Source organism: Gavia stellata, chromosome 11, assembly GCF_030936135.1.
Source record: "Gavia stellata isolate bGavSte3 chromosome 11, bGavSte3.hap2, whole genome shotgun sequence".
Lineage (NCBI taxonomy): Eukaryota > Metazoa > Chordata > Aves > Gaviiformes > Gaviidae > Gavia > Gavia stellata.
Window position 1 is genome coordinate 30,644,965 of NC_082604.1, and position 27,360 is coordinate 30,672,324.

The 27,360-nt window shown below is 38.1% G+C and overlaps 1 protein-coding gene across 2 annotated transcripts in view; it reads right to left on the minus strand.

Moving 5' to 3' along the window:
* RNF13 (ring finger protein 13) overlaps positions 1-27,360 on the minus strand; it is a 47,027-nt gene that overhangs the window by 5,101 nt on the left and 14,566 nt on the right. For both annotated transcript variants that reach the window (XM_059822480.1, XM_059822481.1), the window contains exons 4-8: positions 26,644-26,769; positions 21,660-21,747; positions 19,729-19,819; positions 17,903-18,008; positions 12,663-12,756 (exon numbers count right to left, since the gene is read on the minus strand). In XM_059822480.1, coding sequence (XP_059678463.1) covers positions 12,663-12,756; positions 17,903-18,008; positions 19,729-19,819; positions 21,660-21,747; positions 26,644-26,769 — 505 coding nt within the window. The remainder of the gene's footprint in view (positions 1-12,662; positions 12,757-17,902; positions 18,009-19,728; positions 19,820-21,659; positions 21,748-26,643; positions 26,770-27,360) is intronic.

Sequence of the window (27,360 nt, forward strand, 5' to 3'; positions counted from 1 at the left end):
CCAAGCCCCTGTGCACCCCCAGCCTGCTCGCTGGCGGGGCAGGGTGAGGAGCAGAGCAGCCCTTGACGCTCAGGCAAGCACTGCTCAGCCATAACTAACACATCCCTGTGCTATCAATGCTGTTCTCAGCACAAATCCAAAACATAGCCCCATACTAGCTACTATGAAGAAAGTTAACTCTCTCCCAGCCAAAACCAGCACAGTCCTTTTCACAGATGAAGTTACTGCAAACGAAGTTGTAAAATACCACAATTTTCAATGTCAACTTTCTCCTCCTAACCTGTGTGTCCTTGAATATTTATATTCAATATTTAGATAGACTTCTTGTCCTGTCACTGGACACCACTGGAAAGAGCCTAGCTCCATTTTTTGCACTCTCCCTGCAGGTATTTATACACATTGATGAGATTGCCCTGAGCCTTCTCTTCCCCAGGCGGAAGAGTCCCAGCTCTCTCAGCCCTTCCTCATAGGAGAGATGCTCCAGTCCACTAATCATCTTTGTGGCCTCTCACTGGACTCTCTCCAGTAGCTCCATGTCTCTCCTCTACTGGGAAGCCCAGAACTGAACACAGTACTCCAGATGTGGCCTTACCAGTGCTGACCTTACTCTTATTCCATCTTTGTTTCCTTAGCTTCAGACACTTAGGTCCAACAGTCTTCAGCCTTACCAACATCTGGTACAACTGCTGGAACTCCAAAACTTCAGGAAATTCAGCAGAACTTATTCCACAAATGTGTACATTCATGATGTGTATGCATGTGTGTTTCTCAAGATAGTTGAAGGCACTTGCTTTTTAGCCTAATTCTTCAAAGGTGGCATGATACCCTGAGTAACAACATTTCTTGCACACCTCTTAGTTTCATACATACATAATGCTTTTCACGGTTACACAGCAGGTATTTTTGTTGGCAAAGTGATGGAGAAACTGGTAAAGAGAACAGCCTAGAGATGTTGGCAAAAGACAAAACAGTAGAAAGCAGAACAAAGCCGTGAAAGAACAAATACAAATCCATGGTATGTTGCTTAAATTTAAACCACCTCCCTTAATGCATATGGATTCAAAGACATTTCTCTCTCCGGGCAAGGACAGAAAGTCTTGAATCTTCTGGTGCCTTCCTTGCCCCTCTGAATCTAGGATTCTCTTCTGTGAAGTATATACAAGCTCAAAAGAAGGGAAGTAGAGTGCCCTTTCCAGAGCGTCCCATAACATAAATTAGGGCACATAATGAATAAGCTATGTAAATAAAGAGAAAACAGGATCAAATATAGCCTGGTCATAGTAAAGGTAGACAATGCCTTTGCAAACTGATTTCTAGAAATAAGAAATATGGCACATCTTATCTATGTGGACTTCGGTATAACATTCAGTGAAGTTATATGTGTGAAATGATTGCTCCTAGTCAGGAACATTAGCGAGGATTAGTAGAGGAAGCTGAATAAATGGAAGTTGCTACTGCTGGTGTTGGAAGAAGTTCATTAGACTGGAGGAGAGTTACCAGTATTGTCTTCTTACAAAATTGCTTTGGAACAATATTGATACAAAACCAAGGAGCATATCAATTATACATATACGAGACACAATTAAGTAGGCATCATCAAGAGGGTAACTGGGATAGCACAGAAAAATATGTAAATCTGGAATAACGGTACATGAATGAAATTCAGTACTATAAATATGCAAGTGCCTCCATTTAGGGATTACATCCTTGGGAATTTTTAGCTGAGATTTCATCAGTTATAAACAATTGAGAAGAAACAGAGTGTACTGGTGGATCACTACAGTGTTCCTAATGCGATACAACTGGGAAAAAGAAAAATGCAAGAGTAGGAAACATCAAGAGTTGTTTTTCCAGAAGCAGTAAGTAGTATTCAGGAGTCTGTAACACGGCCACCTGTATCCTCAAAAGATTAATTCAAACAGAAACAAAGAAAGAATATTATGACCACATAACAGAGAAGCTATTATACAATAAAAAAAATAGCCTGATAATTTTAATTTAACAATCTGAAGGCTGCAAACGGATTCAGCTTTCTCTATAAATAACACAGAGGAGCAATACCATGGACAGAGAAGAGAGAGAAGCTGAGAGGAAAAAAAAAGAAAAAAAAAAGAGGAAAAAAAAAAGAGCTATCATCAGACCAGGAATCATTAGGTTGGAAGTGAAAAGAAAACTTGACCATTGGAGCAGTGATATTCTGAACTAGCCTTTCAGGACCACCAGAAGGTAATCATGGTAAAGGATCAAATGTTCCCCTTTCCTCAAACTTAGTTTTAGGTCAAGGCTTTAGGTATGTGACACAGGAAGTTCCTAAGAGAACAGCATCTGGAAGGAGATGGAAATGGACACCTTAATCCTAGAAGACAATGGAGGGAACTGAACCTAGATCCCCCAATTCCTGTCTAAGACTGCCAGTTACTAAGCTATGTTATTAAAGGTGAGCAGTGCAAAATACATCTTTTAAAATAAAGAGGTAGCTACATTTCATTTTGCAAGGAGCCGTATTTCATCATGTCTTGTGAATAGTTACCTGATCAAGCCCTGAGAGGGACTTAGCAGTGAAAGGGTCCCTGTTACCGTTTGGATCCCCTGCTTTGGCATGAGCTGGGTTGAGTACCTGCTCAGCTCTGTCAAGGCTGCAAAAGCTCTGGCCATGTGCACAAAGCCACTGTACCTGCAAAAGCTGGTGAACTCTTCTTTCATACACCTCTTGCAACTTAGACACATCCAATGCTGCTAGTCACCATTTCCAGATGGTACTTCCCCTATTATGCCATTAGCACTTTATTTAGACAACTGAACCTTACTGTCTTAACACTGTCCAGTACTGCACTGTCTCTTCGCAAGCATCTGCTTGCTAGGGCTGCACACTTGCCTGACCATGAAGCGTTCTTTAGATGCTCAAACTACAGGGTACCAGAAAAAGATTAGCCTGGCCCAGCCTGCCTCTCCCCCTATAAAGTCCTCCCTGTCACATGGCTAGAAGCACGCGTGCCAGCAGACTAAACTGCAAGCTTTCCTATCATTTGACTAACACATGCTTGGTTGAGGGACTGGATAGTTACAGGGTCAAATGATCCAATGTGTATTTGCACATCCTAGCATAAGGGCAGTCATCTGCTTAACACATGGTGCTAGGGTGCCTGCATCCTGGTTATACACTTTGCGTTAAGAAAGGCACCAATGACAGTGTCTCTGAAAAAAAAAGATTATATGGCCCACCTTGCCCAAAGCATGGACACCCCACATACAGCCTGCAATATCCTGGGGGTGGCCCCAAAGAGCTATGTCACTCTCTCTGTGTATTTTGGCTAAGTGTTTGTCATAGCAGTCCTAGCCCACTAAGTCTGCCTGTTCCCAACCTGTACCATCTTCACAGCTGCTTCTTAGCTTCCCACTGCTCAGCAGTTCACATTTTCACCCTAGCCCTGAAGAGCTAGCTAAGATCCTGGGGTTTACCACGCAGCAGAGGAGCTAGGGAAGTAAGGAGATGTAGATCCCATCAGAAAGAGTACGTGCAGAGAAGATTTACTCTCGGATACCAAAAATACAAATGGGAAAAGGCATACAGCAAGGCAGACACCGCTGTAAGAGAAATGAGGCCCCTGTGATCTTGTCTCCTCAAGGTAAAAGAAGGGTTGAGATGGTATATCTTGTTCCCACTGCCCCTCAGGGCAGCCTTCCCCATCTCCTTCCAACCTCTTCCACTTTCTTCCAAATTCCACCTAACCCGAGCCCCATCCATCCCGCAAGCGTTACATCATCAGTCATCCTCACAACTCAATTCTCTATTCCCATTCCTTGCAGTGTCACCTTACTCTTCTCCCAGTAAGGTTCTATAAAGTCTTTTCTGGACTATCTGCTGCACTAAAACTTCATTGCTGCACATCACTCTGAGGTTCGACGTTGGAGATGTCAGATTTAACTGCGCAAGACTGACGTGTGCTAAGGCTAGAGTTAATAGCCACCACAAGAATCTCTTACATACTTCGTTCACCTTTCAACATACACGTTTAACACACAGTAATCCATGACACAAGGCTCTTTAGCACAAATTTAGATTATTTTTTTTTCCATAGCAAGTCCCATATTACTTCTCAAAGCACTGTCCACATTACATACATTAGATCGAGATCAACTGGGGACAAATCAGAGGCACAGCTCACGCTCTAGAATACGCAAGTTGTCAAAAGTTTTGTTTTGAGGTAAAAAGTGGAAAGAATGGGGCAGATTTCGATAATGTGTAGCTATAGCAGGCCCACATTTGGGTCATGAGCTTACCCTACATTGCCAAGAAGCTTGCAAATGAAGGAAGCAGCCAGATTTTTCCTTACTCAGAAGAGACCTCCTTTTAACACAAAAGCTGAAACAGTAGCAGAACTTTCCCTTTACTGTAATGAAACTATAGGGCAGGAAAGAATTTCTGGAAACTCAGCTCAAAATTTGTTTTGTTACCATGCTGCTAAACCCAATGCTTTTCTACAGATGACAAAATTAGCTACATTAAGTATTTAGAGTCAGTTTCCAAAGAAAAACTTAGTTTTCATATGCAACGCAGCATGGTTGTTCTGTATCTGTTTAGTACATGTAAGGAGACTAAATACATCACAGTAGGAAAATGAAGAGCTGTGCACCAGCAACGAAGGAGCTGAGCTTTCCAAGGAGCTGCAGAAAGCTAACAGAAATAACGCCAGTGACTCATCAGTGAGGTAGAGAGGCATAAAAGATGAATCGCTATTGTCAGCTTAAGTATTTTGAGTATTACATGAATCCCAGTTTTCAGGGAAAGAGAATCAGCAAAACGAAGTTGTTCAGTGACAGAAAAGAGGCAAAGATGTACTATTTTTCTGTTAATGTGTTCAGAGTAAGATCATTAACAAATAAAGCACAAACGTTAAAAATTCAAGACTTAAAGTTCTAAAAAACAACTTGATCAGGATTTTTCATTAACTGCGTAACAATATACTTCAGTAAGAAAAATACTTTCTTTGCAAATGTAAAAAAAAAGTGAGCATTTTTAATTCCAAAATGCAGAAAACTGTCAGTCAAATAAATGCAGTTTAACAGCTCTTCCCCAGTCTGTAAACATCTTAAACTCGCATGATTAGCCTTGATCATGTTTAAACACCTTCTCATTTAAAAAAAAAAAAACATAAAAAACAAACTGAGGAATTACAGTAGTAACCTAATAGCATTCATATAGAAATAACTGTAGCTTCAGCTTTTAAATAAGGACACAGCTTACATTCCACATTACCAGAACAGAAGGCAAGTACTCCTCTGCCTTGATTCAGGATTTTTGCAAGCCTTCTTTTTCAGGTGTTAATAAAAGTGAGCGAAGAACTGAACCAGCTCATTAACAATCGGGCTGTTTAATTTATCTGAATTTGTGTTTAGCTACATTATTAGCAGATGCCTTTTGAATCATTCCAGTGTTGAAATACCACTGATGTATGATGCCTATGATGTAAAAAATCTAAATCAAACAGAATTTATTTTGGTAGTTCAGAGAATTATTTTACTATAGAATCAGATATTGTGCACACAATTCTCTGAAGTCTATAGCAACTAACATTCTGTAGACTTAAAAATCTTCAGTATAAAGCACATTCATGAAAATAGTTCTATTCTGGGCTTTTCTAAAGGTGCTGTCAATTTTTAAGAAAATACATACAACACCTGGTGTTGTTGATCTAGAATCTCTCTTCTACAGGGTGGAAAAATATGGAATAGGATCTAACGCGGGATCATGACTGTCATTTGTTGCAGTTCTGCTAAAATGATTTTTTTTAAGCACCTCAGTATTTCAAAAATACTAAACACAGAATTGGAACTTGGCATCTATTATAGATGAAAACAGAAGGAACATACAGCACGTGAAGGGCTATCCACTGTGGTACTAGATATATATTTGGAAGGTGGTAAGGGAAGCCTACTTGCATACAGTTCTTTTCTTGACTCATTCATAAGGCTTGCTCATGCATTCCCTGTGCTGCCCAAACTCCCCAAATAAGCAAAGGAATGCAAATTGAGACCTCTCATTTTACCAAGATATTGGACACAATTGATTTCTCATATTTTATGATGGCCATGACACAATTTCTACTGAATCTAGCTTTTGCCTGTGCCTAAGACTTCCACTTTAAAAGAAAAAAAACAGAACAAAAAACTTCTAACCTTCCTCCCTTCCAAAAGTATAAAATCAACAAAATATTTTAAATAGTACTCAATTATATAGCAGATATGAAACCAAGGCACATAAGATACCCTTAGAAGGTGAGTTCTTCTAAAAGGATTTCTCTATCTGTGGGTGTAAGATAGATGCTAAAAACTATTCACACCTATGTAATAATAGGCTGATCTCTAATGCAGTAAGGTCTTGTGTTACCTGTTACCTGACTTCTGCATTATTACAGAGTACACTAAATAAACCAGCCAGGCAGCAGTATGGGTACAATTAACAAAGACACAGCAAATTGCTTAAATTACAGGTTTGCTAAAGCTAGTGGTTTGACAGGGAAAAAAGGAGGGAGGCAAGACAGCAGAGGTAAGTGAAGGAGCGCATCTGCAATGGGCTTCACTACCAGCAAAGGTAAATTATGGAGATTAGTACATATGCATGAATTACAGAATCACAGAATCACTACGGTTGGAAAAGACCTGTAAGATCATCAAGTCCAACCTGAAAAAAAAAAAAAAAACACACAAAAAAACCCCCCAAAACACAAACCACCACAACCACCACACAACAACAACAAGCCACAACACACCAAAAACCAACCCACCCAACACCACACAGCACCATGTTCATCAAGCTACATCCCACAATGCCACATCCACACGCTCCTTGAATACCTCCAGGGAGGGTGACTCCACCACCTCCCTGGGCAGCCTATTCCAATGTTTCACTACTCTCTCAGTAAAGAACTTTTTCCTAATATCTAGCCTGAGCCTCCCCTGGCGCAACTTGAGGCCATTTCCTCTAGTCCTGTCACTACTCACTTGGGAGAAGAGACCAACACCCACCTCTCTGCAACCCCCTTTCAGGTAGTTGTAGAGAGCGATAAGGTCTCCCTTCAGCCTCCTCTTCTCCAGGCTAAACAACCCCAGCTCCCACAGCCGCTCCTCATAAGACTTGTGCTCCAGACCCCTCACCAGCTTCGTCACCCTTCTCTGGACACGCTCCAGCACCTCAATGTCATTCTTGGAGTGAGGGGCCCAAAACTGAACACAGTATTCGAGGTGCGGCCTCACCAGAGCCGAGTACAGAGGCATGATCACCTCCCTACTCCTGCTGGCCACACCATTTCTGATACAAGCCAGGATGCCGTTGGCCTTCTTGGCCACCTGGGCACACTGCTGGCTCATATTCAGCCGGCTGTCAATCAACACCCCCAGGTCCTTTTCTGCAGGGGAGCATTCCAGCCACTCGTCCCCAAGCCTGTAGCGTTGCCTGGGGTTGTTGTGGCCAAACATTGCTTTCATTACAATTTTTTTTTTTAAACCAGGAAGGCAATAAAAGGAAGATTAATAAAAAAAAAAATTAACAGTACTGATAGAGCATTGCAACATTAAGTATTCAATTTCTGCAAAAGCACTGCAAAGTAATAAATATTCTCAATCCTACTTTATAGGGATGGAAAAGAAAGAGGACAGAGATTATAGTTATTTTATCTCTGCATGCAGTAAATCAGAGTAGAAGTTGCAACTAAGGACCTCCCAGTTCATAGGTCTATTCTCCAAATAACAGAAATCCATGATTAAAACCAAATTCTCATCTGTTTTCCAAAAGATAAATTCCAAGGGCTTCTGTGATGGCACAGAAAGTCTGTGAAATGTGGTTCATGTTATTTTTGTTAATATATGTTATTCAACATAATGGTAAAGCTGATGACTGCCACTAGAAAACAACACTGCTGTAATTTGGCATTTCAGAAAACAAGTACAGTGGACATGAGAACTGCTTATAAACACACTTTTCCTGATAGCTACTATACAACAATAGAAGAAGATAAAGGGAAATCAGGAGAGAGAAAAAAACCTCACAGGCAGGTAGGAAAAGTCAGAGAGATTAAATGGAGTACATCACTGCCAGACCTACATCACTGAAGTATGAGTTTTTGTCTAATGCAACACAGTGAAATATTTCAGCTATAGCTTTTTTAAAAATTGACTTCCTCTTTTGCTATGACATTCCTTCCCTCCGTTGTTTCTATTAGACAAACCATGTTTATGGATCATTTATTATCAGCACATTATCAGCATCTTCAAGACAGAACATGAATGTTAATCAGTCAGTACTGTCAAGGGCATCACATCTCAGAGAAAAAAAACATTCAAATAATACAGCTGGGTTTTTTTCCCCACTAGTCATTCAACACATATAAGAAAGTCTTGAAAAATGATAGCACACTGGTTTTGAGTTGGCTTATCTCACTAAGGCATCCCCCGGCAAATGAACAGCAGATTCAGAAAAAAAATGACGCAGTGGTAAAGCATCACATCCTTTCTAGGCCAGGTAAATACAGACACAGTTTTCTCAGTAAGGCCGATGCTGAAGTTCTCAAACACAGAGGCCACAGATCTCTCCGAGAGTGTATTGGCTAACTGTAACAAAGACACCTCTCTGGCTCTTGTCAAGGCCATGTATTCCGGCCTACCTTACCCAACTTCACAGCGCCGTCTCTTAGTGTACCGTGAGTTGCAACAAGCCCTCAGCCCAAGTGCTTCATCTGCACCCACTGGATCCATCAACTGCAGTCCATCTGCTACGTTTCCCCATCAGGTTATCACACTAATTAATTAACGCTGTTACCCAGATTCTTGCTCTCATCATGACTTGGGGAAGGGAGGCAAGCCCACACAACAGTGAGGACCAGAAACGCCAGCCCTCCTCAGCGCTGAGACATGGATGATTTCTCTGTGAATCCCGGAGCCTCCGTGACTAGTCTCGAGTTACTTTCACCTCCATGACTACATGCCCCTCAAGGAACAGAGGATTTAATTTTTAAAAGGGACACGCTGCAGACACCTTTTTCTCAAATACCTGTTACTGCATTTTAGAAGCTGGCTCAGAACCACCACAAATTGGGGGAAAAAGGTATGGAAACGGCTGCAAAATGAAGTATCTTACTTGAATAAACTGTGTATGAAAAGCCTTTAGTAAGCAAAATTATCTTCTAACTACTTGGCACATACAAATAAAAAAAATTTTTCAGAAACACAGCATTACCCATCCACATGTATCCCACATAGCTGTACTTATGAACAATGAAAAATGCAAAAATAAAACTGTCAAGACTTTGGTAGACCTTATGACTTGTTTCCTCTATTAGGCCATAACTGTACTGTGCAGTCAGGCAGATGGGTCAGTAATGAACGGTAATTAGATCAGTTATAAACCCATTTGCGGGGGGGGAGGGAATCAGTTTAGGAGTATGTAGTAAACTCCAGAACTGCACTCACTCTGGAGCAGATTTTTAAAAGGCATTGAGATACATCTATTTCCCACTATTGCTCAATCGTATGTATCAATCTGCATATAAAGATATGTACACAAAAATTCAATACATGATACTTAATAAACTGTAAGAGTACATGTCTTTATTTGTCACACATGTTGGGGCTTTTTTCCCATGTGTACATAAAGCATTTCAAAGCTGACTGCCTAAAGTTAAGTTCTTCTTTCATATTTAAACACTTAACCAAACCATTTTTAGAAGTCTTGTGGATGCAGCAACTCCCAGATTCTGGATAATTTATCAGGTATCTAACCACTCATTTAGGATCCTAACTTTCAACACTCAATGTAGAAAAAAATTGCTTTGTTCATGTTTAATTTCTTAATAATATGCTCACACATCTCTTTTTCGCAGCATTCAATCTTCACTAAATTTACGATATTTTCTTTTCTACAGCAGTGAGAGGTTACACTAATTTCATTGCAGTTAAGATCTAAAAATCTTTTCAGTTTTGGCCTAGATTCCATTTTAGTGTAAAGTTAAGGTAGCTTGGAAATAGTATTATATATTTCTGAAAATAAATTCTACAATACATACAAATTCACAAAATTTCTAACCTATATTTTTTCTACGCTGTTATTCTTCAGAATATTCAGATTTGCTAATGATCAAATTACAGGCACATTAAATGGATTGGTCTTTTTTGCTGTCTTCACTTTTGTTATAAAGACATCACACAAAAGGTATCAACTCCCACTGACTTTTGTATGACCAAATGTAATCCATTTTGTAAGGAACCACAACACAACAACTGCCCCAAAACTCTTTCAGTGTAGAAAACAGATTTTTCTATAGGCTATGTTGCATTCTGTGGAATTACTCAAAGGCGAAGCTTGCTGATTAGGACTTCACAAAGATAGTCAATGCCACATCTTTCGTTACTGCATTCTCTACTCATTACAGAAATGTTAAGTGCCCAACCTAAAGCCTACTGAAACCAGTAAAAAATTCCCATGCATTACAGTGGTATTTAACTCAAATCCTGTTTAGAGATGGTTCATGTATCTCCTGCGTTAACAACTCTTCAGGTATGTCAGAGTGCAATCACCCCTACAGAACAATCATCTTCATTACATCGTCGTTTGCCTATCAACCTATTAAATTCTGGAAATCCACTAAAGCCACTTTCCCTTAAAAACCCTTTTACAGCACAGTGAAACCATGTACTAGGCAGTGATTCATGATATAAAAAGCAGTGCAAGAAAGAGAAGAACCAGTATCTAAGGTGTCTTAGGTTCAGTATTTGACTAACATTTCAATCTGTTTCAATATGAACAGATTTTTAAGAATATACTGGAGACGAAAGAAAATCCAGCATTCTTAACAGGATTATAATCCACAGGAGTTGCTTTCACCTATCCTTCAAAAGCAAAAGGTAGGATTGTTTGGATATACCATCAAGACGACTGCAGTGAATATATTTCACAATAATGTCTTGAGAAATCCTATCTTTCACAAAGAAACATAAAGCAATGTATCTTTATTGTAATTACAAAAGGTAACATACTGCAAGTACTCAGTCAAATTCTGTCCTTGAAGTAAAAGGACGTAAAAGAAAGTAATGCAAGGGATTAATATTGTAGCAGTAGAACCAAGGTAATCATTCGCTTTAAGAAACTGAAGTCCTAGTTGAAAAAATAAGCTTTTTGTTCTGTTTTTCGTAAGTCACTGAATGCAGTGGATACCTGGATATTTACAGCCAGGTTTACTTTACAATGACTGACTGAACTCCAAACAATTCGTATTTCGTAAGATTCAGCAAAAGGAAAGAGGAAGGAGAATGAAGAAAACAGCAATAAGGTATTTCCATACACTGGCTACTTAGTAGTGTAATTCTGAGACAGTTATTAGGGATGCACACAATTAACTGAAAAAGACATTAACTGACCTTGAAGCAACCTTTTCTTTGCAAATTTCTCTTTAAAGTACAACATAATTTACTTTGTATTTTTATTCTAGTTAGATTTCATAGCGAATCAGTAAGAGGAAAAAAATTAATATTAGCTTTATAGGCTACAGATACTTTTTTAGAGTTAATTTTAAATCCATACCAATAGGTCACTATAGCAAGGTTCAGTCAACCCTGCAGAGGAAAACACTTTTTTTTCTTTTTTTCTTTTTTTTTTCCTATGGGGCTGACTAACATTGCACAACAACTGTATCCACTCAAACTGAACATCTGCTTTGCACAAAGTAAGAGCAATGTCATTAATAATGCAGGTTGGCTCTATCAAGGGCAAAGAACAGTCAGTGGTTCTATCCTTGAATCCAGGCATATCCCCTAACATGGTCTTTGTGCCTCAGCAAATACATTCTCTATTGACATGTGTTATGTATTAATTGATCCTTTCAATCAAGTACTTTTTCCCCCTTTTCTTCTCATACCTTGCAATAGGTTGTATGAATGAACAATCAGATGGTAAAATGGTAACACATTTAAAAAACAAAATGGAGGGGAAACGTAGCAGGTTTTTTTTCCACTTTTAAGGAGCGGACGACAACAGAGAAGGACCTAAGGCAGTTTTTCTATTTGATTAAGTAACTTACTACAGCTTTATTTCTTATCTTGTCATTAGATCTTGCATAAAATTAATCACTACAAAGAATGACACCAGCAAGTATTTTGGCATTAAATTTGAAATCGCTCTTGCCCTCACAGAAGTATTGTGATTGAATGAAAGGACCGCTCCTCTGGAAAAGCTGATAAATTATACCCACAAGATAGTTTTGGTTTTATAGTCGCTACAACGTCAGGCAACTTAGGTGCCACTGGCACTTATCGGTTTCCAGACAAATAATGGAAATACCTCATCACAGCGACTGACTGCTGTGGTCGCTGTTAGTAAGAGCACAACAAGGAAGTTTTGTAGAATTTCTGTACTGATTTTGTGGTATATTAAGCAACATTTCAATTCTTAGCCATAGTCTGTATATGGTGTCTGCTCTGCTTCCATTAAAGAAATGTTACAACTCCTTTATTTCAGTGAGAGCAGGGTCAAGTCAAACTTTTTGTGTGCTTTCACTCCAAACTGTACTATCTATTTCAAGTGTACTCAAAATTATCTCCAAAACTACAAAGCAGGGGTTTTTGGTGTTAAAAAAACAGGGTCTAATTAGTTAGACAAAGAATGATCCACTTGCCTTTCTTAAATTTATGTACAGGAAGTTTCTTAAGCTGATCCTTCCTAAGCCGATTCCTTCTTGCTCTGTGTCTGTCTTGCACAAATTTTGTGATCTGGAAACAGACATAAGTAAGACAGCATGAACAGTAAGTTAAAACAATAAAAAAACAATAAAGTTTTGATTTATGAGTCTTTGCGGTACGTTAGTCAAAAGGTAACCCCAGCTCAAACTGAATCACCTCTTCCTCCTCCCTTGCCTGGACTCAAGGATGAAGCCAAACAAGCCTCAAGGATGTTCTTGATAAACATGGCACTTGAAACTGAAAATACACAAGGTGGTTTTTTTGGAAAGAAAAGAGGAAAAAAAAAAAATTATGTCCATACTATATAAAACATTGGCCATTGCTGCAATCCTCTACTGAGGCCCATGCACAATGGGATGGCACATTTCAGAGCGAAACACAATTCATTGTTTGACTGGTTTTGCTTGCAGTTTTAGATTATTACAGCTCTTTTAGAGGATCATTCCCGTGTTCATCAGAACTGTTTTCAGAGTATCTAAATGTAGTCTGGGGAGGAGTAAAACGGTTACTTCAAGCCACAGTTACCGCCTGTCTTCAACTATACTAAAGATTCTGTTTCCATTTTCTTAATAGTCTCTAATGCTACTTCTGTTCAGATTCTAGTTCTAGCATCTGTGATATGACATTCTTTTTCAAATATGGCGACAAACAAACAAAAAACCAAGGCATACACACTAACAAGCCTTTTGAAATTTGAAGAGGTGCTCTACATTTACCTATGCTGTGGATAAGGTAAACACTGAGAGAGTATTAATATTATAAACAGCATTAATATCGCTCACTTTAGGAATCCCTGAAAGGCACTGATACACTTCACAACAGATTATTTTTTAAGAAGTATGAATGTATGTATATTATGGACAAATATTATCAGGACCGTTTGAAACTGTAATTGGTTTTGGCAAAATAAAATTTGTTTATCCTTCTGCAACACACCTGGCTTCACTTTTTAAGCATACTTGGATCTAAACTGTTCGTTCAGACTCTTTTTACCCCAGCTAAACAATGAGCTGTATTCATAAACTGCATTTTTTTCTGCTGTAATTCAGATACTCAGTAACAACCAGAGAGTCTCACATTCATTTCTTAGTTAAAAACAGTATTTCCTGAAAGAAGCAGGGTCGAAACCACAAATGAATGAGGACCAAATCCAACCTGGAACCTCCCCAGGATCAAGTTCACTGCACCAATTAATTTTCCAGTGCTCTAATCTATCAATATCTCTCTGTAAGGCCTCTCTACACTCAAGGGAATCAACATCTCCTAATTTACTACCGTTGGCAAACTTACTTAGTAGGAACTCAACTCCTGTGTCCAGGTCATTGATAGAAACATTGAAAAGACCTGTCTGTGAAGTTGAACCCCGATGAACACCACTAACAACTGGCTGCCAGTCAGATGTTACGCCATTTACTACAACTCTTTGAGCCTAACCCTTCAGCCACTTGTTCAGCCATAGTATTGTATACATGTCTAGCTTTATGATGGACATTTTGTCCAGAATGATACTATAAAGGACAGTTATCAAAAGCTTTGCTAAAAAAACCCCAAACCAAACAAACCCAAAAAAACACAACCCCACACATTCACTGCCTTCCCTTTGTCCACTAGGTGAGTAACCTTGTTATAAAAGCATATTAAGTTAGTAAGAACTGACTTTCCCTTCATGAACTCATGTTAGCTTTGACCGATGACCGCATTGTCTTCCAAGTGTTTTTCAATAACTCTCAGAATAGTTTTCTCCATAGTTTTACCAGGCAATGAGGCCTATAGTTACCAGGGTCTTCCTTTTACATCTTCTTGAAAACAGGGCAAATAACATTTGCTAGGTTCGAGTCAACTGGGACCTCTCCAAATTCCCAAGATTGTTGACAAATAACTGAAAGAGGTCTCACAATAACATCAGCCAGCTCTTTCAGTACCCTGGGATGAACCCATCAGGCCTCATAGACTTATGTGCATTCAGTTGCAGCAGCAAATCCCGTAAAAGTTCCAAGTCAACTGGGAGTTTATGACTCCCCCAGTTGCAGTCGTCCAACCCAGGGCTCTGGGGGTCCCAAGGCCTGCCGTTGGTGTTAAAAAAAAAGAGACAACAACATCAACTTTATTAGCTTTTCCCCTATTCCTTACCCAGAGGCTCACAGCCATTTCATCCCAAACTGCAAGTGCTATACAGTCCAGCCCCTCCTTTACTCACAGCACTACCCCTGCGCCTCGCCTGTCCTGCCTAGCTCTCCTGAACAGCCTGTAACTGCCCATCACAGCACTCCAACCACAGGACTCTTCCCACTAAGCCTCGCTTATGCCAGTGATGTTGTAGCTCTGGGAGCGAGCCAAAGCTTCTAGTTCCACTCGTTTATTCCTCATACTGCGCGTGTTAGTGTACACACATTTCAGATGCGCCCCAGTGCACTCGGTACATCGTGGAGCTGAGTGAAAGCCCTCAGCAGCACACCGTCCCTCAAACATCATTCCGCCCCATAGCTTACCACTATTGAGCCTGCTTTTATCCTGTTCCCCCTTCAAACCTGCACTACACTCTGAAAAATGCTTTCAAATATCCCCCCCCCTTTTTTTCTCTCACAGTTTAACATGAGCTGTGTAGATGGATTTTGGCATTTCCAACATTACATAACCTGTTTTCGAAACCCTCCAAACATCTGTCCCAAATACATGGCATAGGTAACCCTGACTTGCAGACATACAATATAATTTTCTCCTGGTTCCTGTCTGGTTTTCCTCTACAACATGATTCTAAGGCATGGAAAGAACCATTCATTTTAGCATTGATCACCTATTGACACTGACGGAAGAGAAATTCACATCTCTCAAAGCCTTTGCTTTTGTAACTGGGATATACTTGTAAAAAAGGGCATGTCTGTAAACTGTGATTAAGAATTTATTTTTACATTTCCTCACAGTGCATAAGCAAGGAAATTGGAGAAGAGTTTAAATGCCTGAAATGTTCCTCACCAAATGCTTATTTCCCCTTCTCGTAGCTAATCCTCCATAGCATCTGTTGATTCCTTTTGGATTGTACAGATAGTTCTTCCCTATGTATTTTATTTAGAATCTGGAACTTTCAACTTCATACATTAAGTATAAATTTGTTTTAATTCAGAGTACCAGCATGTTGATACAAAAAGACCCAGCTCTTAGAAGGCAAATTTAAAAGAATCAGTATCTATGAAATATGGTATATTTAGATTGGATATAATGAAGAAAGCTTCTGTGATGCGAGTTGGGAACAGTTTGCCCAGTGAAGCTGTGGATGCCTCATCATTGGAAGTGTTCAAGGTCAGCCTTGACGCGGCTTTCAGCAATCTGATCTAGTGAAAGGTGTCGTGCTGATGGCAGGGGGGCCAGACAAGATTATTTTTAAAAGTCCCTTCCAACCCAAATGATTCTGTGATTCTATGGCTTCTGCTAAGAGAACTCACTTATGCCTAAAAGACAAACACTCTACAAATTTGTCTAGCTCACTCCCGTAACATTTGTAATGCCACTTCTGATGCAGGGAACTGCTGTTTTCATAGTGAGAGAAACATCTGCAATTTTAAGGAGAGGTGGTCTTTCAGTGGACTAGCCTTGTGTTTGTTACATAACTCCAGTTCCTTGCTAAAGTGATTGGTGCAAATTAGTCTGTAATTTAGTTTATTTCTTGACCTAAAAATGACAGCACTGAAGTCCACAAGGAATTTTTGCAACTAACTTAACATCATCTAAAAACAAAAGCAGCTGAACTGGTGAAAAACTCTGAAGCAAAATATCAAAAAATATCTTGAGTAAAACCCATCTCTTACTTCCACAGTGGCGATCATGATAAAAGTCAAGCTCACACTCCTCATGATTACAGTTTTCATATGTCCCCCCTCCATCATTAGTTTTCTCTTCAATGGTAACCTTCTAAATGGCTCTTCAAATAAGAGGCCCCCTAAGTATTCTGCCTTTCTCTTCATTCCCTAATTAGTATCTTTCTGAAAAATGACAGATGAGTGCTTCACACCACATTTTGATAGGATGCAAAGCCAATACTTACAATTTTCAAAATGATACCACAGTCCCTTTCATAGCTTTCTTCATTCCATTTTTTGATAACCAATATTTTGTTTAAATTTTCAACTTAGGTGCTCTATAAGCAGATTATTAGTGAAGTTCAAGTTGGAATATCGATGGTCTCAGTACAACAGATGTTCACAGACTATTATCCCTGGTGACTGCTCTCCTTTAGAAATACCATCTCTCCTTACCTCAAACTGCTGACCTTCAGGATAGAATGATAAGGCTGTATGTTCACCTAATTAACTGAGGCAAAGTCCTCTATGATCAAGGTTATCACCAGAGGGTCAGACAAAACATTGGTGAATTTTACATCATCTCTAGTTGATCACTTCTGCTTTGTTTTCAGAGAGCTGCTGCAATTTTGATTGTGCTAATGTGCCCAGGATTGTCAATGAAATACATAACTTGCAGTGCAAAAAACTCTTTAACGCAGAAAGAAATATTTTAAGAAAGTGTTATAGAACAGTTGACGCATTAATTGATTTTTATCAAAAGGTAAAATAATAAACTGGTCAGAGACCAGCAGAGATTCCAAAAAGTGGGAGGCTAAGTATTCTGAAATAATATATAGCTATGCAATTTTACCTTTTATAGGAGACACGTGCCCAGCTGAGAACCTATAGGTAATGTATATGCTGTAAGATATATGCTGTATGCTGTAACAGGCTCTGAGCTTGCTGACTGATTACTATACCTGCAGTAAAAAATGGTGAGACCAGCACTGTGGAACAGTGGGACTAACGTTTATTAAGCAGTACAAGTTTGCTAAGGTGGGACATACTCTCAGTGTACGAGAGCAGAGGGACAGGTCATTCTCTATGGGGCAAAAAAGAAAGCACTCGTGCAGTGGAAGAGTAGCAGTGAGGACAATTCTTTGTAAGTTGTTATATTCCAGGTAGAACATCCTAAGGGCTCCTGAGATTCCTTTGCCAAAACTCTGCACCTGTTTATTGTACTGAGAAAATGAAGGATTACAGGTAAGCACGGTACAGGTATGTACAGTACACAAAGCTTTTGCTGTTCCTTTACTGTATCCCTTCATTTAACTTCAGTAAGTGACAGTTCTATGATGATTTGTTTGAAAGAAAAAATGTTATTAAAAGAAGGAACTTACCATAAATATGACGATGAGAATAAGACAGATCCCTACTATTATTAGGAAAGGGATTAAGTAGTATTCCAAAGGAAGACTGAACTCTGGGATTAACACAACATGGCCACTGTGGGGAGAAAAAGATAACACTTTCTAAATAGGTTAGAATTTAATGAACAATGAATTAAAGAATAAATACAATGAAAAAAAAATTAAAATAAAAGGTTATTGCTAGACACACTAAAGGAATACCTACCTGTGCACCTCAACATAGAAAATTCAGCTGAGATCCACATAATGTAAAGCCAATTAAATAAAAGGATAAAACAGTGTTTCTTAGAACATTTTTAGAATTAAAACTACAGACTTCAATCATAAATAAATTTAAAGCAACCAGGAAAACAACCTCATTGCTGCTTTGATAGCACAATGAGAAAAATATAACACATCAAAAGATACTGTGAAATCATTCTTATCTACTAAAGCATTTTGGGTTATATGGGAGGTTTAGTTTCAAATGATTAGGCATGGTAAGTGCACCCTTTGTCCTCTGGAGAGTCAATAAATTACAGGGACCAAAAATCTTCCTAGAGAACCTGATACAGATGCTGGCAACTGGAAATCTGAATACTAGTATTTACTGATACTTAAGGAAGTAAAATCCCATTATTATTCTGTTGGCACAAGCAGTCAGAAACACCTGAGAAGGTACTACGTATAAAAGCATTAGTAGTTCTATAACCACTACTCATGTGAAGCCACACTTTACTTATCACGTAGTTTCATCAAAGCGTCTACTTAAGAATGTCACAATCTAGTTCTGATTAATTTAGTGAAATGACAGAGACACCTGGAGGAGCATGGTCATTAGACTAACGATATGAAACACACCTCTTTCTCCATCCTATTCAAGGTATATATTTTAACCATCTTGTTCTAGCAATGATTTTCTTTTTAAAGTTTTAAACTTAAAAGCAGAACAGAAGCAATGCAAACCTAATCATGCATCCTATTAGGATCATCTTAAATGCATCCTGCAGATTCACCTAGCACAGGAACTGGTCTCTGACTTGTTCTAGAACTATCAATAAAGGATGATGAAGAAAGACTGCTTCAGTTGCCTTTATACTATGAATACCTATGCACTCAGGAAGGTGACCAGGTTTATTCACTTTGTACACTTCTGAACAAGGAATGCAGTGGGGAACACCAGGGAAATAAATAACCCCATTTTTCCTATGTCTCTTTCAGAGCAGAATTGCACTTAAATTCAGAGAGGAGTTAAACACTGGTAAGGTTTGAACAGATAATCATTTAAATTCAAACTATCCATCAGTGAAATTATCCATGTCAGTATTTGTATATATACACCTAAAAATACAATAGAAAGGGTAGGTTAAGACATACAGTTCAGCCTTGACTTGTCAATAGTTTCATGACTGCATTATCTCCCATTATCTCTTTAAAGGTGGGTTTTTGTTTTGGTTTTTTTTTTAATAAAAAAGACCAGCATCTGACTTCAATAGGAACTGACATATATTGTAAAATGAACACACCCTCAGATCTGAAATACAGAAACTCTCACAAACACTTCTGTGATTTCTAGCTCATTAGCTAAACTCATATGTTTAATGCTGTATGAAAATGAAAGGGGTAACATTTGCTAAATATATTGTAACCCTCTTGCAAAAAAGCAATTTATATTCATTTTTAAAATGCCCAGTGCTCTCAGGCACAAGGTTTCACCTGGAACACCTATAGTCTTTGTCATCACAACATCCTATTTTAAAACCATAAATATTAAAAAGAGGCAATGACTTAACACAGCTGCACGTGAGGTAACGTACCCCTTTTCGTAAGTAAATTCTTCTTTAAGAGAATTAGCTGACGTCTCACCAATAAAGACAGAAGGAATGTCAATCTTCTTTAAAACCTCAACTGTATAAAAAAACCCAGGAAAATGAAACTATTATTACACGGACACTCTACGGGCACTCTTAAGACATAACACTTGAGCATTATGAAACTATCACAACATGAAGACATATTTTAACATAATGACATACAGACCGATGCACATGCATGCTACATCTTTACATCATATAAGAAATGGTATTATTTTTCCTACCGAATATCTAGGGACTTTATAGAAATCAAAATTCTTAATTAAATATTTAAAGGGAGCATAAAACTAAAACATTTTGACAAAAAAAAAAAAGGCATCATCAGAGGAAGTTTAACCAGAACATCATTCTTACTCAGAGATTTGATAAAGTCACACAGCTCCATTGATTTCCAAAATTTCTGGCAACTTATATGATTTTGTGGTCTGGTACTGTAAATTTTAATTAATCTTTCTTCCCTCCTTTTCACCCTAAACATAAATGAACACACTGGAAACACCTGTGGCTAGAAAAGGTCAAAAAGAAGAAAGAAGAGAATGAACAAATCCCACCTCTTTATTTCAGTCTCAAGAAACTGGATGGAACTGTCTCCCCCTTCTCTGCTTACTAGTGAAGGCAATAATAAGCTCAAAAGATGCAGCTCAAATGAAAAATTATTGAAAGATAATCCCATATTCTAGAAAACCATCTCCTCGGCTTCACTTTATATTGATTGGCACCTCTGACTTATGCTTCACCTTCAAGGGTCAAAGTATCTTGACTTTAGTCAGTATCAAAGCATTCAGGTTCCCCAAGGCAAAAGCATACATGGCTTAACGTCACCTCACACTACCCAAGCCTGCATTTGTTATGAACTTGTTCTACATTTTGGTTTCTCAGCGAAACCTGAAAATAAGATTCACATGGGTTGAGAATTCATTAAAACCACTTTCACATCTCTTTCTGGGCTACTCAGCTGCCATTTAATTTGCTGAAAGTTCATTTCCTAGTTTACTTAATGGTGTTTCCAATTGGAAAGCCTTTTTTTGTTCTCATTTATGTTCTTGTTCCATATTGAGCAAGCTCAAAAACTGGACAAAATAAAGAAATGCCACAAAGAAATTCGTCACAGCACTATAAATAAAAGCACATACCATAAAACAAACCCAACATTTTGACTAGATTACAAGATGTTCTGAACATATTCACTCCATGAAAGGTTAAAAGCGGAACAGTTAGCATCAGAATCAATCAGAAAATGGTGCACTGGTCTCTAAACATCCTTTTTCCAACTGAAAAACTGAAAATATGTACATGTAATATGTATTTATATGAAATTAGAATCCATTTGTCCAAAGGAACAGAAAAACGTACACAACAGTGCAACAACAAAATGGAACCACTAACAATACTAAAAAGTCATATTTTAAAGTTTGATTTCCTTCTACAAGAGTAGCGGTTTTTACTTTTCCTATATTTCTACTTAATTAACAACACATTGGCTATTTTCTACATCAGTCATATAAATATCTCATAAATTTAACCATTTAACCCAGAACAGTTGAACTAAAATTTAAAGGAAGAACAAAAGAAACACTCAGAGAATGTACAAACTTAATGCTGCAAATAATACACAAGTGTGTGTGTATATATCCTTATACGAACATCTCCCATTTTAAAACGTTAAAAGCAGGAGAATTTCTGGTTGGGGTGAGTTTTTTCTGGGTTTTTTTTGTTGTTGGTGGTGGTTTTGTTGTTTTGGGGTTTTTGCTTCATTGTTTTGTTTTATTTTAAGTGAGAGTTCATCATAATACTTTATACTGATTTTAATACTGTACACTCTAGTGGGTGAAATGATTTTCAAACAGGAGAGAAGAAGTGATACCTGTACTTACTGTCGTTGGATCCCATGCTTATGAGGTCATCAGAATCAACATTGTGAACTATAGCTGCCTTGTATCCAGCTCTCTGTGCATTTAAAACCTGTAAGCCATACGAAATACTTATTACAAAGACTACTGCTTCAAAATACAGTAACCTGTCTGTCCTTTCTAAGACAAGGTACACTTTCAGGAAGTTATAAATATGAGCACAACATCATTTGTGCTAATAATATCATCACTTATAAAACAAGTGTCATCTTTCAAAATAAAATCATATAATTATCCTTACACTCATGTAATTATGTTATTTTTCCAGAAAAATCATTTACTATTGTCTGCAGACAGACAGTTTTTACATATATTTAAAAAAAGGCTTAAAAACTTTCTGTGGGTAGATAAAAATAATATTTAATCATAATGGAAAATAAAGGCACTAATGTACTTTGGTAAACTAGAAATTACCACTGATAGCTCATGAAGTCACATGAGTAGTACCTTTTCTGTGCCTTTAGATATGTGGAAACATCTTACTTGACAGCCCAGGTACTAGAAGCTTTCTCACGGAAAAGTACAAAATTTTAAATATGGGTACAAAACCATAAATATATTGTGTACCAGTTATGTTTCTGATATATAGTGGCTTTTTTGTCAACACAAGCAAAACCTAAGGTCCATGTAAATGGCATTGCTGCCGTGACTATCACTAACGTAAACATAACTAAGTTACAACTATTCAACTTAGATACTGCTTCTAATGCATCCTCAACAGTATAAAAACTCAGAGATGCAAAAAGCACTAGAGAACCTTGAGGAACGTTTGGGTTCACCTCCTGTTTAAATTGATGTAATAAGCTTAGCTATAGCTGGACAGACTTGCTCTGAGCTAGTATGGGACATGGTGATAGCTTTGATCTCCACTTAGATGCATTTATTTAAGGAGACAGTAATGCAAATACATATTTATGTAACGGGCAAATAAACAAACATGAAGTACAACTGAACAAAAGATCACAGCTTTAAATACCTTTGAAACTGGAAAACAGTTGCAGCATTTGGATATTATCGCATCACAACAGCTTTATTAATCAGTCAACAAATACCAACTACAGCACCAGCCTTACAAACATACATACAAACAAATCTTATGGAGCCCTGTCCTGCACTAATTCACCAAGAAATCACCACCATCTCTCTTTTACAGCAGACTATCATCACCAGATCTGAAAAACCCAGGGGAAAATTCTGGTGCTCTTTTTCCAAGACCTCTACCCTCAAAGTTAGGAGAACAGATATGTATAGATACACATACATACACACCCACATATGTATATATACATACACACACTCCCAATTTCTCTTCTCAAGAGACAAAACAAATGAGGAACGCGAGTTGTAAAGCTGGAAAACTTCCACTGATTATTCCAAAAAAAAAAAAAAAAAAGTTTCTCTAGGTCAAGCTTGAAAGACGAAGCCTTCTTGCATGCTGCATAACAGCAAAAATAGGCAGAAAAGAAAAGAGGCATGAGAATTTTAAATAAAACAGTCAAAAGTAAGACAAGGAAAGGATTAAAAGCATTGAGCATCTACATATCTGAGCTTGTGACACAGAATGGCAGTAATGGAGCCAACGCAGATAACACAACTCACCAACTGTTGAGACTGAAGAAAGGAATACAAAAGTTCATTGAGTGATCTGAGCTTTAAAGCTCCCTGGTTATCACAGGTTCTTAATCTTCACATCCACATAAATGTGCTATGTTAATTAGCGACAGTTTCTATGTAGTACTGATTTTTTTTGTTTGCTTGTTTTATTTCTTTAACATCATGTCCTGAATAGGTGTTTATTAACTGTCCATTATACACTGAAATATGTCCTTTGGGACAGGTAGTAAACAATTTATATTACTTAAGGAAATGTTTTAGTTCCCTACATGCTTCTGCCACTTACTTATAACATAGGCCCTTTGTTAAATATTGGATTACAAAATGATGGTGTTTGTGTAAAACCACACATAAATATGCCTACAAGATACTCAGCTGACACAGGGTTACTGGAGTAAAGAGTGACATTAACACAATCACAGCCAGGCAGGTTCTGCCCAAGCTAGCATGAATGAGCACAGGCTTAACACCACCATCTAGCTGCAAAAAGCAGCAGCAATTGCCTGTTCAATTATATTGTGCAGTTGCAACTTCACCCTCGCTACCCAGGGCCCCAAAGACAAAAACATTAATTGTGCACCAAAACTGAAGAATTAACCCATTTTTAAGATTTGATGAAGCAGGATGATACAGCTTCAGGAAGTGATTTCTTACTGCATAGTAACTTTCCACTACAAGAAAACGACCATCAGCTCCCTACTCAACAATTACATGCCTTGGAGTGCCATCAATTCAGATTCTCTCCCCATATTCCTAACAGCAGAACAATGTTAGTGGAAAATGCAGACACCTTGAGAAATCCCAATATTTATTAAAAAAAAATATCCGTTTTAGAGGTAAATATAAGTGCATGGTTGGGAGTTTGGCCAATATCACATCACTACAGAAAATACCCATAGTGCATATGTAAAACGATGTAATGTTTAATGATGTATTTGCTGGCTTCTGTGCCTAAAGAGGCAGTTTTACTATAGCACGATATCATTTACTTAAATTACATATAATCCCAGACCATCCTAATAATTTTTTCCATATGTAGCACCATTTTACATGATGCTTATTTTGCAGAACAAACCTTTTATGCAGGCAGAAAATATGTGATGCTTCCTACATGATGTCAACAACATATTTTAGAGTCACTGATGCCCAGACCCTAAATGTAGGCTTGAGAAAGAAGTTTTGTAATTAGGCAGGAGTTGAAAGCACAGTACCACCCTCCCTTAATGAGTCTCTTCCCACACTGGTCACCAACACAAACAGCAGTAAAAATCAGTTTAAACAAGTGAGAAGACACATTCCAAAAGGCTCTGAACTGCTTCCACTTGCTTCCAGCCTTTACTCTGCTCCTACTGTGACATAATTTTTCCTGTAATAAATCACTAGATGCTAAGAGAGAGATGGAAGGGAAGAGGAGATGGTTTCTGGCCCAGTAAAGATTCATACACAATAAAATCAAGAAACAGCTAAGCACCTGTATTTGTAGTTTTCAATGTAAACCAGAAAGAGACATGGGACTGTCAAATAAACTCCAGTTTTTGTTAAAATCTGCATCCTGTCAGTGAAGTAGCTGACATATAATAACTCACATCTCAGTGCACATGCCACTTCCTGGCAGAAACTTCAGGGCAGAATGCTGTAGTATGTATGAAATTATGTAGCGCAATACAGAAATAGTATTAACAACATAGTATAAAAGTTAATTCACTGGCCAGTGAGTATGTAGATACCCATCCTCACCTTGGAATTTCTGATCCACTTTCTACCTTGCTCTTTGTCTAATAAAGAAATGTGTGGGAATCCACTTTTCCATGGGTACTACATGAAATATAAAACATCACCAAAAAATGCTTACATACAGAGCTAGTGTGACTTAATCCTTAAAGAACTGACCACAGAAATCCCTCAATGGTAATGTACAAGTCTTCCATTTTCTGCAAGGAACACTCATTGGCCGTGTGCGGCAAATCAAGATGTATAAAATTAAAATACAAGAGTTTACATTTGCTAATTTGATAGCTATGTGGAAAAGCAACTCTGCACATCTTCCCCCTGCTTGACTCTTGCCTTTAGCTAAGCAGCTTTCCAAAGCTTCTCAGGATCTCAGAATTCTGTGACCAGCAACAGGGAGGTGATTTTTCTGGTTTAGCACCAGAGTAAAAAAGCTGAAGGCTCAGTCATAGTGGCAACTTCTTCAACAAAACAAGATGTTTTCAACGAACAAGCATTTGCTGTATTTCTGATTAAAAATGTATTCTGCTAGAAAAATTCTGACTTGTTCCTTTAATGGTATCTTCAGCAGTAATACTGTCGCATAAATTTAGGGGCAGCAATTAGATAGGCAAAGAGGATGTAAAAAAGACAAGTAGTCATTTGCCCTTCCTTTTTGCACTAAGCCATATACACACACGGTGACAGGATTCACGGTACAAAATACATGACATTCCTGAGTTTGATGTGAAGGTAGATTATATGAGCAGTGAAGCTGCCTCTACAGCTGGAATCTATAGTCTGGGTAGAATTTACATGTTTAACCGCAATACCACATAACTGAACATACCACATAGCAGCAAATACGGTTGGATCCCTTTTTAGTTCATGAAAGTCAACAACAAATTGAAAAGCCCTGTTTTCCTTAAGACATCCTTTGCTGCCCCATATATCAGGCTTATTTTCAGGGAAACCATATACTCTAGCCAAAGACAAATAATCCTAATCTTGTATTTTTAAAATAACACAGAGAATACTCCACTTCAGCTGCAGGTCAAATTTTTTATAATATAAATACTTCATAATACAACATCTAGCTGTTGTATCTGTTTAAAAACATTCCCATACTGCCACTTGTGCCTGTTTCTACCCAGCAGTGCACCGACTCCTCTCCCCATCAACCAACTGTGACACTACCATTGTTCAGGGGGTCTCAGTGCGAGCCACAAGAAGATGATCCAGCTATTGAAAATAAAAACAAATCAGGAAAGTGGCTCGCAGATTTTGGGAGCTTTTATGTTATCTCCATTCCCTAACCTCCCCTGTGATCCCTGGCAGCAAGGAGTCTAACTGGCAAGAAAAGCTTATATTGCTACTGAATTCTTTCTGTTATAAAACCACAGCATCTCTCATCCTTATTTGCCATGTAAGCTGGCTCACAAACAGGTCATCTTAAACTAAATCATATTACAATAGCGCTTTATCTGCCTGCAGACAATAAAACTCTCCTTTCTCTTCACATCAGTATCTATCCTGCTGTTAGCTACAGATATTTTTCTGAAGCACTAGTAAATTCTTTAAGACCTTGAAACACAGAGGGGAAAAAAAAATTAAAAAAAAATCTTACCTTGATATCAAAGTTGCATTCAAGCCTTCGAATTAACACAATAAAAGCACTGGACGAGTTGTCTCTCAGCGGAGGTGGGGCTATAGGCTCACATGCATTCTCTGGTTTTGAATTTATTAGGAATCCCTAGAAAACAGGAACAGAAACAGGAGCTTCGTTTCTCTTTGTCTTAACAAAAGGGTTGGCAGACAAGTATAACGAAAGAAAACTGTACATTTTCATACAATAGCTAAGCAAATTCTTATCATCATCAACTCAGTCCTATATCATAGCAAGATTTCTGATACATCCCTGACTATTTATTTTGATTCATCAGCATCTTCATGTCCGTAAGGAATTAGAAAGACAAAGAAAATACAGTTTTTCCAATGACACCATCTTAAGTTCGTAATTCAGACTTTGCAGTATAATTCAGCATAAAGAGGACTCATATACTACATTAATATTGTGGAACTATTATCCTAAGACATATGGAGACTAATCAAGAACACTGAAGTATAATAGCCTAAGAAGCACTACCACAAACTTAGTACTTGGCAATTAAAAGGGAAAACCAAAGAAAGTTAGGTGTGTGAAATGAACTTACTATGGTAAGCAAAGACTACAGATCATCAAATCTGCTGTAGTGGAAAGATTCACAGAAGTAGGAAATTCTGGCAGTATCAGCCTTGAAGCAATCTCTGGATTGTTTCTAGGTGACTGAGTCAGTACTCCACC